Genomic DNA, 18,627 nt, shown 5'->3' with positions numbered 1-18,627 from the left:
TCCTGCTGTGATTATTCTTATGTTCCAGAGGAGTCGTTATTAGTATTCTTTGTATAAAATTCATTAGCAGTAGCTGCTTGATCTCCAAATAAATAAGTTGGTTAAATTGTTAGTAGAAAAAAAGGCTAATTATGTAAATGGATTAGGTCGTCAATATTTCATTTCCAGATGCTTTTTCCCCTGCTATGTAATGCTTCATCTTCTATAAATATAGAATGATATAGTACACTATTGACTAAGTATTCATCTTGTTGAGTACAGTACTCTCCTGCTAACTAGTAGAGCTGCATGTGGTAATGGAGACATAAGATATCTTAATATGTTCTTCATTGCATTTCGTTTGCTTTAAGTGTTTCAGTTGCTTTCCTTTGCATTCCTTGTTGGCTACTGCATTTGCAGTTGGACCACTGAGGATAGCAGGGCTAGAACCCAGTGCCATGCTCAGAGTGACTCTGGGCTCATTCACTGCCATTTCTGACATGCTCCTCTATCTTTGGATCCCCAGTGAACTCCTGAACTTGAATTATGCAACTGGCAGCCATGCTGATGTCTGCTGCAATTAAGTCGCTAGCTTATGCCTTTGACTTTTATTTATTTATTTTTGGGGAAACTATTCATCTGAGGCTGCAACAGTAATTTCTCCTCTTATGTACTGAGCATTTTCCTTGCAATTCACCAGGCTTGCATTGCACATTAATCTTTTATTACTGAGCATCGTACTAACTCTCACCTGCCAGCTGTGAAATGACCTGCAAAAAGACATTTAACAATTGGTTCTATCCGCTGCATTTACAGTATACACTTTAATCAATGTGTGGGATTAAATTAATGCTGATAGGCAATTTCCAATATCTGGTAGCTAGGAGATAAGGGTGGTGTTGTTTTTTTTCCAACTGGAAAAGCATAGCTGTTCTCCGTGGTGGATCATGTAAACTGAGGTAGTGACACCTGGCAGTATTCGGAAGCCGGAGAATTGTGCAGCAGTTCCATTCTTTGGGACTTTAGTTGGCCTCTTCCGTTGGGACCTACTCCGATCACTTAGAGCGTGTGTAGACCAAATGGGGGCCCTAAATTGATACGGTGGGTTTTTAAAAACACTGCTTCCATTTAGGGCCTATTAAACCCCCGTGTCACGCGCACACCCGACTTACCTGCCTCTCTGGCGGCAGGGAAAGGAGGGCGAGCTGCCAGTGGGACGAGTGGTCCCTGGGCTGCGGGGAATGGGGGGTGCTGGTGCTTCCCTCTGCGGCAGTGGCAGCCCTCACTCAGGCGGCACCCACCCGCAGACACCTGGCTCTGGCAGTCCCAGGAGGCACCGCAGCTGTGGAGGGAAGCACCGGGTCCCGCGGAGCTCAGGCAGGCAGGCAGGCTATGGGGGAAAAAAAAGATCATGCTTGCTGCTTTTTTTTTTCCTCTCTTGGGTGGAGCCTGCTTTCCTGGGCTGCTGCCAGGCTGCCTGCGCGGGCTTCCTGCAGAGCCCTTGAGCTGCACGGAGCCTGGTGCTTTGCTCCACAGTTGTAGGGCAACAAACTAAAACTCCTTGGAGTTTTTGCGCATTACGCCACCGAATTTGCTACAGTGGCTGTAATTAATGTGCAATATGCCACCAATGTGTGCAAATGCTGACACTGTTAAAGCAGTGCAAAAGGATTTAGCCCACTCTAAATTTTCGTGCACATATGCCTGTTGTTTCGTCTACACACAGCCTTAAACTGCTTTTACAGAAAAAGGGAATGGACCATTTGGAATATATTTCACCAAGATTGCATTCAAGAGGGGAAAATTTTAAATATTGTGATTAAGATGTGGTGAAAAAAAATCCATCTCCCATTCCATTTGTCTGTGTATGATAAATGTTTGTAGTTCTGGAGACAGAAATACACAAATTAGGGTAGAAACTACCTATCCTAAGATGTTGTACTGGTGACCATCAGTCTAGTAGTAAAAGGACAGTTCTGCATTTACCCAGAATGTATGTAATGAGACAAGGAGCCAGTTTTCCTACTGGCATAAAAGAGATGCAACTATAGCATTAAGAGAAAGAAAAATCATTCTGTCACAGATCATCTTATTTAATATTGTTTAATTGCATGCAGTTCTCTTTTAACCACCAGAAGGTAGGGTAGTCATCTAAGGTCCTACAATGAGGCAAAAAGTAATCTGAACAAGTGTCTTTCGAAATACATATGTGAAATTATTTAGGGAGTGACACTGCAGTCACTTTGTTAACTAATATAATTTTGACTAATGGAAATATTGCAAGATGTAATTGGACAGAGATTAATACACTTTGGGTTAACAGAAATGTACATGCCTAAGATAACACATCACCTCCATGATTTCATCAGTTTGGTACATTACTTAAATAAATGACCTATGATTTTATGCTTAATACATCAGCAAAAGCATTCCCAGGAAAAGTCATAAACTGACTAGACTATATTTAGCATTTGACTTCATTGTGCCTCCCATATTTCTTTGCAGGTGTCAGGAAGAGTGTCCCGTCGGGATGTATGGCTTTCAGTGCACTCAAAAATGCAACTGTCAAAATGGGGCAAAGTGTTACCATATAAATGGAGCATGTATGTGTGACCCTGGATTTAGAGGGATTCATTGCCAGGAAAGGATGTGTCCAGAAGGGCTTTATGGCCTGAAATGCAGCAAGAAATGTCCTTGTCACATAACCAACACTCTCAGGTAAGTACATCATATTTTATACCAGTACAGGAACTGGTACACACAAGTAAAAATGCACAGAGAAAATTTGCATATGAGCCCACCCCTTTCTCCTTGTAATTTTAATTAAGGCCTAGTCCATCTCCTTTGAATTATTGCCTTTCATTTAAATGATGATAGGGTTGGAACCAGTTCAGCAAACTACTTCAGTATGTTTGAGACTTGGGGGTCATCATTGACCACAAGATGAACATGAGCCTGCAATGCGATGCGGCGGCTAGTAAAGCGACCAAAACGCTGGCTTGCATCCATAGATGCTTCTCAAGCAAATCCCGGGACGTCATTCTCCCCCTGTACTCGGCCTTAGTGAGGCTGCAGCTGGAGTACTGTGTCCAGTTTTGGGCTCCACAATTCAAAAAGGATGTGGAGAAGCTTGAGAGAGTGCAGAGAAGAGCCACGCGCATGATCAGAGGTCAGGGAAGCAGACCCTACGATGACAGGCTGAGAGCCCTGGGGCTCTTCAGCCTGGAAAAGTGCAGGCTCAGGGGTGATCTGATGGCCACCCACAAGTTTATCAGGGGTGACCACCAGCATCTGGGGGATCGTCTGTTCACCAGAGCGCCCCAAGGGATGACAAGGTCGAATGGTCACAAACTACTTCAAGATCGTTTCAGGCTGGACATAAGGAAGAATTTCTTTACTGTCCGAGCCCCCAAGGTCTGGAACAGCCTGCCACCGGAGGTGGTTCAAGCGCCGTCATTGAACACCTTCAAGAGCAAACTGGATGCTTATCTTGCTGGGATCCTATGACCCCAGCTGACTTCCTGCCCTTTGGGCGGGGGGCTGGACTCGATGATCTTCCGAGGTCCCTTCCAGCCCTGATGTCTATGAAATCTATGAAATCTATGTATCTAAGTTTAAACATGTGAGTAATTCCATTGAAGTCTTGCACACACACACACCTATGGCCTGGCCCTATAACCTTTACTCACGTAAGCAAGGATTGCTCTCAAAAAAGGGTCATAATACGAGGCCTTGTATGTACATACCTACCCCTTATGACCTACATAGCATGTGACAAAGTAGGCGTCACCTACTAAAACTCATGGTCCTCTGAAGGGATCAGTCTCTAAGGTGCCACCCTGATCTCTGCCTGACTTCAAACTAACGTGGCATACTACTTCTCTCTACCCCTTACAGTAGTCATTTCACTTTTAGATTATTTCAAAAAACATATATAGTCTTGTTTAAAAAACAGTTACCGACTAAAGTTAAAAAATATGGATATGTTACTAGCCTCCATCTCTCTGAATCTTTTTTACGACATGGAATTTCATGTTGAATCTATGGACTTCAAGAAGACTTTCAAAATGAAACCTAATTTGCTTCAGTTTATGTTTCATGGCAAATTACCTTGTTGAAAACACTTGAGGCAGATGTATAAATAGACTGAAATCAATATCCCCAAGTCAGTATACAGCTCTGCAACGAAGTCAACATTGTCAAAATAGACATATCTCCTCTTCTCGTAGGGGCCTATTTTTGCTCTTCATTCAGTATGTGCATGCGTAAAATATTCAGGAAAATAAATATCAGGGAAGTGTACCTAAAATGGAATAAGCCTCACTGGAAAGGTCAGATCTCAATATTTTATTCCCTTTTGCTTCTTTCAGGAACCAGTCTGGCAAGGTTCCAGTCACTAGGGGCTAGATCCACAAAAGGGTAGGCTCCATTTAGGCACCAAAGAGCGTGGACACACAAGCGACATGATGCTTGTATTAAAGGGAATTATTTAACTGAATCCCAGAATGTTTGCCCACATCAAAACCTCAAGGCAAAGTCAATTGCATTCATTTCAAACAAAGAGCTAAAAGGAAGTGGGGCTTTACTGCATGGGAGCTTCTCCATGATAACTACCTGGGGGTGCAAGTAGGAGGCTTAGCCCGTAATGGAAGAGGTAAGATACCATGAGTTAGCTTCCATGGATTGTGGAGTGAGTGCGTGCACACAGGCAGTACCACAGAGCAGCTCAGGCACAGTTGTGCCCTTTCATCCTGCAGTAAACTGTAAATCTATCCAGATGTGCAGTCCTCAGCACTGCTGCACAAACCCTACTCACGCCTAAGTTTTCACATTATAAAATTCCCCTGAAGCCTTAAATTGTGCTTTTTCATGTGCCCAAAATCTGTTTCAACAGGACTGAGCAGCTCAGTTGCTGGTCTCTCGGCTCAACCCCGTCGCTCTCCCCAGAGTAGGTGTTCTTCTGCGTACGTGAGCTCTGAGCACAGCCTAACACATGCCTTCAGGATGCGGCTCTGCCCAAAACCCAATGGCAGCAAGCGTGGTCTTTCAAAATGATTTGGCAGCCACAGGCAAAGGAGGAAGGGCTGACGGAGGTGCCCCCTTTCTGCAGTAGAGGCAGCTCGCCCAAGATGTAGGAGTCCCAGGTTCAAGTCCCTCCTCTGCTTGAGGGGATTCAAGCCCACATTTCCCCCTTGGTAGGAGAGTGCATTCCCTACCAGGCAATAAGCAATTGCATTCTGCAGAAGGGAGTTAAAAACTCACCAGGCCAGAGGCGAAAAGAGAACAAGAACCAGACTCTCCAGCCTAGAGGCTGCAGGAGCAGGGCCTGAGTTCCAGTCCTTGATCCAAGGATTGCAAACGTCTTCGATCCAGTGACTGTCTAACGTGCGGTACTTGCAGTGCTCTCTAAGCAGGGACTCTTTTTCCTCCCTTGTGCCAAAGAAATGTTTCGTTATTCCATGCCAGGTGGAACAGCCCCAGGAGGGAGGAGCGGAGCGGAGAGCATGATCGCTCCCCTCTCCCAAATAGGAGTGGAAGATGTGGGTTCAAACCCCCATCAGTAGTGGAGAGACATGGACCTGTGTCTCCCATTTCCTGGGCAATTGCTCTGACCACCAGGCTCTTGCACCATCAGCATCTCCTCTTCCTCCAGCTCGTGAGCTGCTCTTGAATGAATAGACTTAGGCACTTACCGGTAGGTGAGGGTTGGCAACTCAGTTAGAGAGCAGGATGGCATTTGAATTGCCTTGTCCTCAGCATGTCCTCTCACTCACCGTAGGTGAGGGCTCTCCAGTTCAAAGCCCACACGGGATTAATATGTGGTCCCCAGGTTCCTGCGGGAATGCTTGCTGCAGCTTCGGCAGCAGCTGGGGTCTCCAGGCTCCCCTCTCTTCTCCTGCTTCTGGTTCCTGCCCCCACCACAGGGGACAGTGCGGTGCAGCAGGGCACAGCACAGCCCAGAGGGCTGGGGGCCTGAGCACCACAATGCAATGATGGGGCCTGCAACCAGGGAGCTGGGAGCGTGGGCCAGGGAGCAGCCTAGGTGGTGTGGTGCTCTGGGAGAGCACCCACACAGCATGTTGTCCTTGCAATGTGCACCCCAACCACTTAGAAGTTGGCCAGACCAGCCACAGGCGATTGCCCAGGCAGCCTACTGACTGTTGGGAACCCCTTTCTGGGGTGCCTCACCCTCGCCATGCATGGCATTGAGAGCTAAGAGACTGTGGACTCCACTCTGGGGCAAGGCCTTTAAGCAGCTAGGTGCTGTACTGCTCACCACTGCAGTGCCCAAGCCCTGAGCTCCTGTTTGAAGGAAATGCTTGTCACGATCCAGCATTGGGCACTTCCTTTATCCCACCAATCCCTTTCTTGCCATTTAACCAAAGACTGCTGTGAGCTGATCCCTTTCAGCCAGGAAATGACAGAGTAGGAGAATGCTGGGGTTCACACTACTAAATGAAAGGGCTTTTTTCACTCTCCTTCCTGCTCTGATTCCTGTTTTCCTGTCTGTGCCTGTTCAACATTCACAGCTAATCCAGGGTTTCGTAGCCTTCACAGAGAGGTGGGGATAATTGATGCCCAAGCAAATATGCCCTTGATGCGGACATTCTTCAATTTAAACCAGACTAGTGGGGACCTGACTGTCTTGCTGATGATGACAGACCTACCTCGCCTGTCTTGCAGCCTGCTAACATATAAATGCAAGCTGCCCAATTAGGCATGCAAGTGGCACCACTTAATTCCTGCAGAAAAAAATACTTCAGGCAAAATCTGCTACTGTGTCTGAGAGACTCTATCCATCTCAGTCTGGAAAACAAACAGGTGATCTTTCATCTGGAATAGCCGGCTTCAAGTTCCACAGAGAGCGCTAAGATTTCACTTCTCTGAAATTCAGCTCGCTTCAGGAGCTACAGGTTACGATTGTGATGACAGCCAGAGTTATAGGTCTGCTCTCCAGTAACAGCGCTGGACTCTTTCTGCTGCCATGTTGCACCCTGCCCATGTGGGCATATTCACCACTCCATTACAGCGCCACCCAGCAGCCCAGCTTTAGTGAGGCTTTTTTGGCACTTTTATTTCGTAGCTGATAGGATCAGCTTAAGCTAAAAGGGACAAAAAGCCCTACTGAAGCATACAGTCTTTACAGATGCTGCAGAGCCGGGTTGAAGTAATGTGCTGCTTCAAGTTTTTGGGGGTTTGTTTTTTTAATGTTTGCAATTGTGGCTCTGTCTGTGCTGAGCACCCTTTAATTTTTTTTGGTGGGTGTGTGAGTCAGCACCTATGCCAACTGGACTGCACACAGAGCCAGGCTCAGCCAGAGACAGCGGCAGCAGTGGTCAGGTTCTCTTCTCCTGCGCCTGCTCCTAGGCCAGCAGAGAACACAGAAGGCCGGGCAGGGAGGGGGAACGCACCTGCCGCGGCTGCTATCCCTGCCTGTGCCCGACTCTGCACTGAGCCTGGCCGGAGCAGGCAGGGGTGGCTGGGGAGTTCCCCCAGCTCCTGCCTCCAGGTCAGCCAGAGACAGCGGCGGCAGTGGTTGGGTGTTGGAGGGAGGGAAGGGACTTGCCTCTGAGCATGGAGGGGAAGACGCGGGGAATTCTTACTGTACCACACTGAGGGCGATGCTGCTTCCCGTTTGGGAAGTAGCTTCCAAAGAGCAGCACGGTGCGTTTTGGTATGGTGCTACCCGATGCTGCAGTTGAATATTATAGACACAGCCAAAGGTGGGCAGCACCTCTGCAAGGGCTCTCAGCCCCTGGTAGGATGAGGCTCCTGCAGCTCCCTGGTACTTTGTGTGTCCTAATGGAGACTATCACACTCAGCAGCAGAGCTAAGACGTGAGCTGAGAGCTAATGCGTGAGCTGAGTTCCACGTTGCAGGGTAAGGCTGGAATCTCAATCAGGAGGGGCCTGAGGATAGCTGTGATGCAGAGCAGCAGGCACATGTGCATGACCTGGCTGGATAGCACTTGGCCAGTGGCCTGCTGGCATCACTGGGGCTTCTCTCCTGGGAGAAAAATTAAAGATCCGGCCATATAGGAAAGAAGAGCTCATTTTGAGGGACTAGAAAGATGGTTTTTTGAGGGAGGGAGGTGGGTTGAACTGGCTAAAAGTTCCAGTTTTGAGGGGACAAACTAGCATGAACAGTTTGGAGAGGAGGATGACATGCTTTCAGATAGACTCAAAGTGTTAGTGAACCCAGGCATCTTTCAGCTTTCATCCTCTTGTGTTTGCTTACACTGCGTATAGCTGATCCGCTCTTGGGTGCTGTCCAGCCAGTGCTTCCTCTGCTTTCTCTTCCATCTCTGCTCCATCAGCTCACTGCCAGCATCCTCTGCTAAGATGGTATCTCACAGTCCTTAATAAATGAGACCAGTCTCTCCATTGATAAAATCTGTCTTTTACTTGCATCTTATCGTGGCTGTTATGGAACAAAGAGATATCAGGAAGCTGTAGATCTGTAAATGCTCTTTCATTCATCTGTGGTATTTCAGCCTTCCACTTTTCAATGAATTCATCAGAGCCCTATCCATTTCTGCACTGAGGAAAGTCAGAGTTGATAGAAAATGACCTTCTTCAAAGGCACTTCATGTTCCAACAGATCTTTTTCCAGATTTTCTACCTGGTCCCACATAGCACAGTTTCCCCTGTTTTATTTTTTCTTTTCTGGGACCATTGCTTTCTAATGGGATTTGCTTTCTGACAGCTACCTAGTTCCAAAAAAAAAAAAAAAAAAGCCCATCCACATCAGTGGCTTGTTGTTTTGATTCTTTAAATGTCTGGGATAATATTGTAAATCATCCAAGGGAAGGGGTGGGAGAGGCTGCTGCTTGGGCATGTGTTAGCGGTGTCATCTCATTCAGTCCTGTCCTTGGACAGTGAGCTTGAGCTGTAGGGCTTTTCTTATGAGGGCAGGATGATGAGACAATATGAAGTACAAGGTCAGCTTTTACATAGACTCTTTTGCAGAGACTTTAAAGCCTGAAGAGACTGGTGTGATGATCTACTCCAGCTTCCTGCAGAGCCAAAAAACATCCCCCAGTGACTCCTGCATCAACACACCCTGAAGACACTTTTGTACAGGGCTTTCACCAGTCATAGAACAGCTAGATTGTGACTTGGCTGCCTAGAGGAGTTACAGGGTAGTAAGAAACCCCTTCTGTTCGTGGTGGCCCCCTGGACACTGGGACCAGATGTGCAGTAGGCAGGGAATGAGTGGAAATTTGGCCTGAGCTCCCAGACTTGCAGAGCACTGGAGCTCTGGGCAGTGGAGCAGCAGTTACATCCGCCTGGGAGCACAAGGAGAGCAAGGAGAGACCTGGAACTTGTTGAGCTGCAATTCCTCTGCATCGCACAGTGGCTATGCACCGTCTCTTGGAGCTGTGCTGTGGTGGCCACCTGGGAACAGGTGAGACCAACAAAGGGAAACCTTTTTGCCCCACCTGTGAAAAATGTCAATCCTAATCTCCATGGGATTTGTCCTATAACATTTTCCCTTGAACCACATTGCACTGCAATGGGCCTGGGAGTCCAGGGTAATGGCTGGAATACTAGCACAATGGTCTTGCGAACTCCCACTGTGCCTCATTAAAAGCAGAAGGACATTTCTTAAAGGGCACCTGGGAGGGATAAGGGGCATCAAGAAGAGGAAAAAAATTACATAATTAATAGGTTTGGGGCTAATGCTCACTATAGCAAAATAATTAGAGCTGGGCATTTTTTCCCCAGCAAACAGTCAGTTGACACAAGAAATCGATTTCAGCTGACAAAAAAAAATGAAGAGAGTTTCAGAAAAGTCAGACATTTGTTTCAATATGTCTAGAACAAAATGTTCTGATACTTTCGTGTCTAAATAGAATGAAATTTTAAAAAGCAGGACTTAAACAGGGTTAAACCCCCCCCCCCCCCCCAAAAAACAAATTTAAAAATTCATTTGGAGTCAAGCTGCAATGATTTTTTTTTTGTTTTCCCTGAAAAAAAACCCACAGAGAAATTCTGTTTCAGATCCACCCACCTCATTTCCTTGTTCAGTTTGTCAATACAATCCTTTATTCACAACCCCCTAAAGCAGTGATTCTGAATCAGGCTGCTCTGGCACTCTGGGGTGCCCTACAATCCTTTCAAGGGCATTAGGGGTGTCACACAATCTTAGCAGTGGTAGGTGTGCAAACAGGACTCACAAGATAAACCCAGAGATTTCAAACAGGATCCAGAGTCCCCAAAACATTCTTCCCTGTTGTGGGCTTTCCAAGTTGTTTGCAACTGAAGAATCGCTCTCGTGTTTTTCTGTAGTCAAAAAACAAGTGAAAACTGAGAGATGGCATTTTTCAAAGGGCCTCAGAAGTTTGGGAGTGACCACTCTAAAATGTTGATGGGTGAAATATGGGCGCTGGAGCACAGAAGACTCCCAGAATGACAGTAACAGGCACCGATCAGCATTGATACCACGCCGTGGTTGTGTATGGGAGACAACTTGCAGTTTACATCATCCTTTCTCCCCACGTGGCTCCTTGGCCCTGGCTCCAGAATGCCTTTTGGCCCATTCTTTCTTTTCCACATCTCTTTCTAAATGTGCGGGACCATGTTAAGTAATAACATTTGAAACAACTCAGCTTAGAATACTAAGCAGCACCAAAAATAATGTAAGAGCATAAAGTGTTGCTTTTTCAGTAACAGTAGGAGTCTGAAAAGCAGATGTTAGTAAGTTTGCCTTCTGTGGCTTGTTCAAAGGTCTCACAATCTCTTACCAATCCAGGAGGGGCATTTGTACATAGGAATGGTTTCTTCATTTCTACTTGGTGGCTGGCAGAGATAAATTCCTTGCATGTAATCCCCCAAGTCTGGCAGGGTCATGTGAATTGGTAATCTTAAAGGATACATTCAAACTGAGAAGGGGGAACTGTGCCCATCACTCTGACTGTGAGTGGAGTTTATTATTCATTACTTTGAAACTAAAACGTTTAAAATTGAAACTAAAGAGTCTAAAGTTGTATCAACTTGAACTGCTTGGTGCAGGGGGCTGGACCCAATGATCTTGGATTTTAGCAAGGCCTTCAATACAGTATCTCACCCCATTCTCATAAATAAATTAAGAGGCTGTGACATAGATGGTTACACGGTCCGGTGGGTGGCAAATTGGCTTAGCGGTCACACCCAGAGAGTGGTAGGAGACGGGTCGGTATTGACCTGGAAGGGTGTGGGCAGTGGGGTCCCGCAGGGTTCGGTCCTTGGACCTGTACTCTTCAATATCTTCATCAGCGACTTGGATGTGGGTGTGAAGTGTACTCTGTCCACGTTTGCGGATGATACTAAATTGTGGGGTGAAGTGCACACACCGGAGGGTAGAGAGCAATTGCAGGCAGACCTGGACAGGTTAGAAAAGTGGGCAGTACGCAATAGGATGCAGTACATCGAGGACAAGTGCAGAGTGCTGCATCTAGGGCGCAAAAATATCCAGTATGTCTACTGGCTGGGAAGTGACCCCCTCAGCAGCACAGAAGTGGAAAGGGATCTCAGAGTCGTAGTGGACTCCAAGAAGAACATGAGTTGTCAGTGTGACGAAATCATCAGCAAAGCTAACCGCGCTTTATCGTGCATCAGCAGATGCATGATGAATAGATCCAAGGAGGTGATGCTTCCTCTTTATGCGGCATTGGTCAGACCGCAGTTGGAGTATCGCATCCAGTTTTGATAGACTTGAGGGGGTCCAGAGGAGGCCACTCATATGGTTAGGCCATTAGGGGCTTACAGGACAAGCCTTATGAGGAGAGACGGAGGGACCTGGATCTCTTCAGCCTCCACAAGAGAAGGCTTAGAGGTGATCTTGTGGCCGCCTACAAATTCATTAGGGGGACACAGCAAGGGATTGGAGATACTCTGTTCGCCAGGGTGCCTCTTGGGGTAACAAGGAACAATGGTCACTAACTGACAGAGAGCAGATTTAGGCTAGATATCAGGAAACACTTCTTCACGGTAAGGATGGCCAAAATTTGGAATGGGCTCCCAAGGGAGGTGGTGCTCTCCCCTACTTCAGGGGTCTTCAAGAGAAGGCTGGATAGGCATCTGGCTGGGGTCACCTCTTTCCTGCCTAGGCAGGGGGTCAAACTCGATGATCTGTTGAGGTCCCTTGCGACCCTAGCATCTATGAAACTTCTGAGGTCCCTTCCGGCCTTACAATCTCTGAATCTATGAACTACTGCTATATGTGGTAAATTAAATTACATATGTGTAAATGTCTGTAGCCTGGAAATTTATTGGAATCTTACAGAATGCAAAAAAAGAAGGGAAGGACAAAAGGAGATTCCTAACATACCCTGACACCACACGTGCAACAAGTACTTGATTTAAATGCAACTCCATTGACCTTAGACTCCCTGGGGATAGATCACAGGCTCTAGTGCCTCAATAGTAATATGAATGTGATAATGATAAACATCCTCATATTTTATGGTGCTATTAACTATATATCTCAATGAAAGAAGGGCAGGCATCATTATCTCCATTTACTGAAGAAGAAATGGAAATACACAGGGGATAAGTGAGTTGGCCAAAGTTATGTAATAAGTCAGACAGAATCAGAAAGAGACCTCTGGTTCTTTGACTTTCAGTGCAGGGCCTATCTAAATCTCCAACTCATCCACAAATTGAAGGCGTGCACCAGTGCAACAGGGGTATCAAACATTAATGCTCTAGCTCAGTGCACGGTATTCCCTGTAGGACATTCACCTACTGTTCTTGCTGCCGCAGAACGAAAGATGAATACTGTAAACCCTGAGATTTTATTTAGAGTGTTTTTCCCAGTTTTGTGTTAGTGGTTCTCTTTGATAGAACATGAGAGCGAGACCGTTAGAAGCATCTTTAGCAGTACATGTTCCTGGCCTGAGGAAAAAATAATCTGCTCTGATATACTTGGACTTTGGCAGTTGAGGGGCGGACATTTTTGCTTCACTGGGAAGATAATGTGAAGCCAGGAGCCATAAACCTCTGTGCAGGGCACAGCCAAGGTCATGGCCCCTCGTCTAGGTTAGTAATGGAGGAGTCAGAGAGCATAAACAGGGCTGCCCCACCCCCTGCTCATAGTCTTCGGGGCTGGATTTTGTTCCCTTGACTCTCTTACAGGTCCTGGAAAAGGGCAGCTTACCTTTTGGGATGTTATTGTCCTTAATAAATAGCCTGCATCCTATGCAAAAAAGCTGTCCTTTTTGATAAAAGAGCCAACCTCGACATAGAAATGCTTACTGAGTATGGTATTTTCAATTGAATTGTCATAGACTGATTCCAGCTGCCGCGATCATATATTACTTTTGAAAGATTTAATTTAGCCAACAGATGCCGCACTCGTGAAACCTTATAATATGTGCAGTAGGAACAAAAACAGTGAAACCAAAAATCCACTCCAAAAAATGTGTCTTTAATGTTTAGCTCTCTGGTCTCATTAGGTAATGATTAATAGATGCAAGGGGAGAAAAAATAAGATTTTATTATTTTCATCTAAATGTTAAGAGGTGCTGTGTGAACAACCATAATTTCAGGGAATGCTTTGTCAGAAGAATTTCATGGACAGCGGTTTGTTATCCTGATGAATTGTTTTAATTAGTCAGTAAAGCACTATTTATGATGAAACACATGACAGTGGCAACATTTGATAATTCTTAGTCACAACAATATGTGACTAATCTTTTCTACTGATGACTGCATAAAAAATTCTCAGGACCCTGCTTTATGAGGTTACCTTGAAAATTAACATCCAGGATATTAATTTTACAGGTTTAAGGAATCTCATTCAATCAAATCCACAAACAGAGACAGGCTAACAAATAACTATAAAGAAATGATAAGCAGAGCTTTTGACGGTGGGAACCAGGAGGGGGACTCATAGTATGGTCCCACCTTCTGGAGTGTGCACTGCCAGTGGTGTACACTGTACAGCCCCAGGGGCAACCCGTGCTTGCTGGCTGATGCTCTAAGAGGATCTAAAGAGAACCAGTAGGCGAGAAGTACAAGGGTACGCCCCTGGCTTCTGCATGGTGGCAGGGGCAAAGTAGTGAAGGATACGTGTACTTTGGCCACCTGATTCCCTTTAAGGCCCGATTCTCATCTAGACTTCAGCCCCTTTGTATTACCAGGTTAGTGCAAAGGCTCTGTCATGAGCGTGAGACTCGGGTGCTCTGTGGAAACATGCGCTGCTCAGTGCTCCCCACAGTTTCCTTTTTAAACCCCTCAAAGTGTTTTGAAGTGTTATATCCCCCAAGCTCAGAGGGCCCATGTCATGGCTCTGCACAGGATTGCCATGCACTCCAGCCCTACACCCCTTCAGGACCTTTGCTCTGCCAAGCGCCAGGTGACATGGCTGAGGATCCTGTGAAGTCTTTGCTGAAAAGTTTGTCCCAAATACTTTCCTCCCCAGCTGGCCTTGCTGCAAGGTTCTGCCCTTTCTAGTCATTCCTCTTCGCATCAGGGCATTTAGAGATCTCCCTTCCTTCCTGATCACTGCACAGGAACATGACTTGCTCTCTTCACCCCCTGTAGTCTTGTTACCTTCAAATTGCTCCCAGTCCTTCCCATTCTTAACTGACCACGGCTTGCTGAAATACTGTGGGATATATTGAGCTCCAGTCCTGTTCCAATTCATATTCATGATATTACTTGTATTGCAAGCCCCATGGTATGTAAAATCGCTGGCTTCTGAATTCCTCTGCATAACACCACCAGTCGACATTAAGTGTCACCTTCCTCTGTATATCCTGTGGCTTTTATTCACTGCTCTTGGTCCTTTTCAGCCTTCTTGAGGTTATAACACAACTCCTGCAGATGGTTTACTCAGAGCTTGCTACTAAGATATCCCTGCTTTTTACACGAAGGAACTTTTTTTCACGTGTACCTCTCATTAATTTCTGTCTTTCTTCATTAGCTGCCATCCATTGTCTGGCGAATGTAGCTGCAAAGCTGGCTGGGCAGGACTGTACTGCAATGAAACCTGTCCTCCTGGATACTATGGTGAAGACTGCCAGCTGACCTGCCTCTGCCAGAACGGTGCAGATTGTGATAGCATTACAGGCAAATGCACCTGTGCTCCAGGATATATGGTAAGAGCTGGAAATCACCAGGTGTAAACACAAGGTGCCTGCAAACAAAAATTATAGAAGAGTTTAATCTCTCTGCAAATATTTTATGCACAAAGATGACAGTAGGTATATTATTTTCCCCAGTTCTTGGGTACGTCAGCACAATTCTCCTGTGAACAATGCCTATTTCTCTTCTGTTGTCATTTATTGAACATTAGGGCTAGTCATTTGATTGTTATTATTGTTGGTTTTAGTTAAGGACAAAGGCATGGGCCCCTGCCCCACAGTGCTTGCATTTTGAAGCAAGATGTAACAAAAAAGACAAACAGCCTGTGGTCTGTTAGCGAGCAGCAAAAGAACTGTACATTGGCCATTCGGCAAATTCTTCCTTAGTTACAATGTGATAGGTTATTTTTAATAGATGAAGAATTTAAATAACTGTATGAATAATAATCAAGTATATACCCCTTTTGAATATGTATCCCAGTGTCTTTCATCTGAGGATCAGAAAGTACTTTAAACGCTTTCATCATTTTAGCCTCGTAACACCCTGGTGGGGTAAACAAGTGTGGTTCTCCGCATCTTGCGGAAGGGAAGATTGAAGGAGAAGGAATCAGACAAAGTGACAGGCAAAAAGAGAGACAGAAGCCAGAGCAAGACTCAACTCCAGGCTCCAGTGCCTGGCTGAACCTGGGCTGTAAATACCGAACACAAACAACCTGCTCCAGCTGTTGCTATAATTAATGGGAGTTCTGTGACGGCCTTTAATGGGACTAGGATCTGGCCCAAAATAAAATCTACCAGCTCAGATGTAAAAAACCATGTCCTCCTTCACTCACGGCAGCACGTGGTAGAAATCACCCCCATGCAGTTGCAGCTTGGTAATTGTTAAGGAGAAGATTGGTGTTAAAATTATCTTCCGTGCTACTCTGTTCCACAGACTCCTGTACCTGAGGTTTGAATAACCTTGAGAGCCGGTCACCCTTGCATTCATTCCACAAGTTGCCTTTCTTACTCCATTGGGACCTGTCCCAACTGGGACTAGCTTTCAGTTTTTTCACAATAATTAGCACTAAAGCCAAGCCTTCAGACTCACAGGGGGGTTATGCTAATTATGCCCATGTTTGTTACAACTGCGTGATGGCAACTAACTCTATTCCTAGACATATGAATGTCTGATGCATCAGGTTGAGATGAAGAAATATTTTGGGATATCAGGGAGCCTAAAGCTGACTGTTCATGCCTGCCACAACCCCTTTGCGTCGATCTTGTTGGGGATCAGGGAACATAACACCAAGTTAACTGTATGTCTATAGTTGAAGCTTAAGGAGATTCCAGGTATAACACCTGACAGACTGGTGGCCAGCAGCTATGTAAGGCCCTACCTGGGCTTTAAAGGAGATGGCTGGAGAAAAGGTGGTGGTGGGGGAGGGATTATAGGGCTCGTATGGTCTGAAGATATTCAGGCGTCATCTTCGTGGTTAAGGGGGCCATTCTTGGCTCCCTCGGCTGTCTGCTCCTGAGCTGGCCTTGAAGACTGGAGCGCTCTGTCTGCTTTGTAGATACGTTCTCAGTGAAATATGTGTGTGTGCATGTGTATGACGTGGGGTAAGCCTTTCACAAGTATGTGCACGCCAGTTAGGTGTCTGGCTCTCTTTGGCTGTGTCTGCACGAGACAGTGATTGTGCAGTTGTTACTACGCAATTCCTAGTGACACTGACTGCACGATAGCTCGTTACTGCTGCACAGTAGTGTTGTGTCACGGTTTGTGCCCCGCAATGCTACTGCACAGTATTAATGAGCTACTGCGCAGTACTAACGAACTACTGCTCAGTAAGCGTCTTGTGTAGATGTGGCCACTCAGAACTGGTGGTTGTTGCGGACCTGACTTGGTCAAGTATCTTAGAGTTCACCATTTTTGGAGCCTGATTCTCCAGGCATTTACACTGATAGAAATCAGGAGCCAATCCACTCAAACAGTGGAGGGATACCACCATTAAACCCGTATAAAATAGAGGAAGAAATCAAGTCTTCAGCATGCTAATAGCAACTGTAAAATCAAGATATACCAAGAGCTTCCTTCTTGCCAGGAATACTATTCAAATTTACAACATGAAAATATTTTGGGACCCTTTTACTGTATCTATTATTAAAATATATATATAGCTTGTGCAATATATATAGTGCTCTGAGACAGCATTACTGCAGTGGTGAAGCCTCGCAAGTTCCTATTGCATTGCTTCAAAATAATATTTAATCTCATAATAAAGAGCCTTCTTGCATTGGCATTTAAACAGCTTAGTTATTGAGGACAGCTCTATAATCACTGAAGCATATTTAGGCATTAGTATTATTGCTCTCTCATAATATACTATAATCTCTAGCAATTAGTCCATGAGGGGATGTAAAGCTTTGAAATTGCTAATTTATTGCCTCTGAAGTATATTTGTCATTCATGTACATGCCAGATGAATTGGGTTGCAATAGTTTCTTCAGATGCAAGAAAATTCTGGACGTAAAGGAGGGTAGATAAGAATCTGTCACCTTAGCTTCCTGCCCTGGATCCCCTTCTGCCCTGCTGAGCTGGCTTCACAGCACACTCCAGTGTTGGGGCAGGGAGGACACAAGAGTGTTTGCAATGTGGATGCATGCGGTGGATCCCAGAAGTGGGGCCAGAACCCTCTCTAGACATGAAGTAGCTCATCTGGGTCCAATCCAATCAGAGATGCTCCTGTGACTCTTATTGAGGCTACGGGGATTGGTGCATGAGAATAGACCTTTGCTTTGGGATTCTTCCAGACCTGGGTGTGCAGGGCATGGCTATTCCTGAATAGAGGGTGTCTCTTTTGGCAGCATAAACAATGGAGTGCTGCTCTTATGGACCCAGGCAAAGCTAATTATTTGGAGATGGCATAATTAATTGTTTCTTGGGGGTTTTTTCTAATGTGGAGCTTGGCTGCCTGAATGAAAGGGTCAGCATTTGTGACATGTAATTGCACAGGATTAAAGTGAGATAAAAACCATACATTACACAGAAGTGTTTGACCTACGTGGATGCTTATAAGGCAGAGCAAGGGAAAGGGTTGCAGATAAGGTAGGAAGATAAATAACATGGAGTGGTAGCAAAATAAAATAGATCAAGCCCAGAAAGGTTTAGTGTGTTGGATGACTAAAAAGCCAAGTGACCAAGAAGTGGCAGAGCCTTTTCCTGACAAAGCACTCCCTTGGCCCACTTCTTTTGCACAGATGGCTTGTTTCTTTGACTGTGCCCTGTCTTGGCTGTGTCAGGGCAGCTGGGCAGGGTTTCAGAATGAATCATCTGCAACTGCAGCCAAAACAGGGACATTTTATTGGGATGCAGAACAAGCAGTTAGAAACACAAAGCATCTGGTCACCTTTATTAAATGTATTTAAATGAAAATGTAGCCACTCCAGAAGCTGAAATACATTTTCATGGTTCCTCAGTTTTTATTTTTACTTTTGTGGAAATGGAGCAGATATAAGTTTTGAAATAAAACTTCCCATTGCTGCTTTGAAAATAATCGATGATTTAGTGGCTGTGACATTTCCAAAATGTGAATGCC

At 45.5% G+C, this 18,627-nt stretch overlaps 1 protein-coding gene across 1 annotated transcript in view; it reads left to right on the top strand.

The window, feature by feature from the left end:
• MEGF11 (multiple EGF like domains 11) overlaps positions 1 to 18,627 on the top strand; it is a 134,243-nt gene that overhangs the window by 13,273 nt on the left and 102,343 nt on the right. Inside the window, exons 4-5 of the mRNA XM_025199609.1 lie at positions 2,485 to 2,697; positions 14,890 to 15,064. Coding sequence (XP_025055394.1) covers positions 2,485 to 2,697; positions 14,890 to 15,064 — 388 coding nt within the window. The remainder of the gene's footprint in view (positions 1 to 2,484; positions 2,698 to 14,889; positions 15,065 to 18,627) is intronic.

This window comes from Alligator sinensis, unplaced genomic scaffold, assembly GCF_000455745.1.
Source record: "Alligator sinensis unplaced genomic scaffold, ASM45574v1 scaffold210_2, whole genome shotgun sequence".
NCBI classification, from domain to species: Eukaryota; Metazoa; Chordata; order Crocodylia; family Alligatoridae; genus Alligator; species Alligator sinensis.
This window is presented reverse-complemented; position numbering and strand designations above follow the sequence as displayed.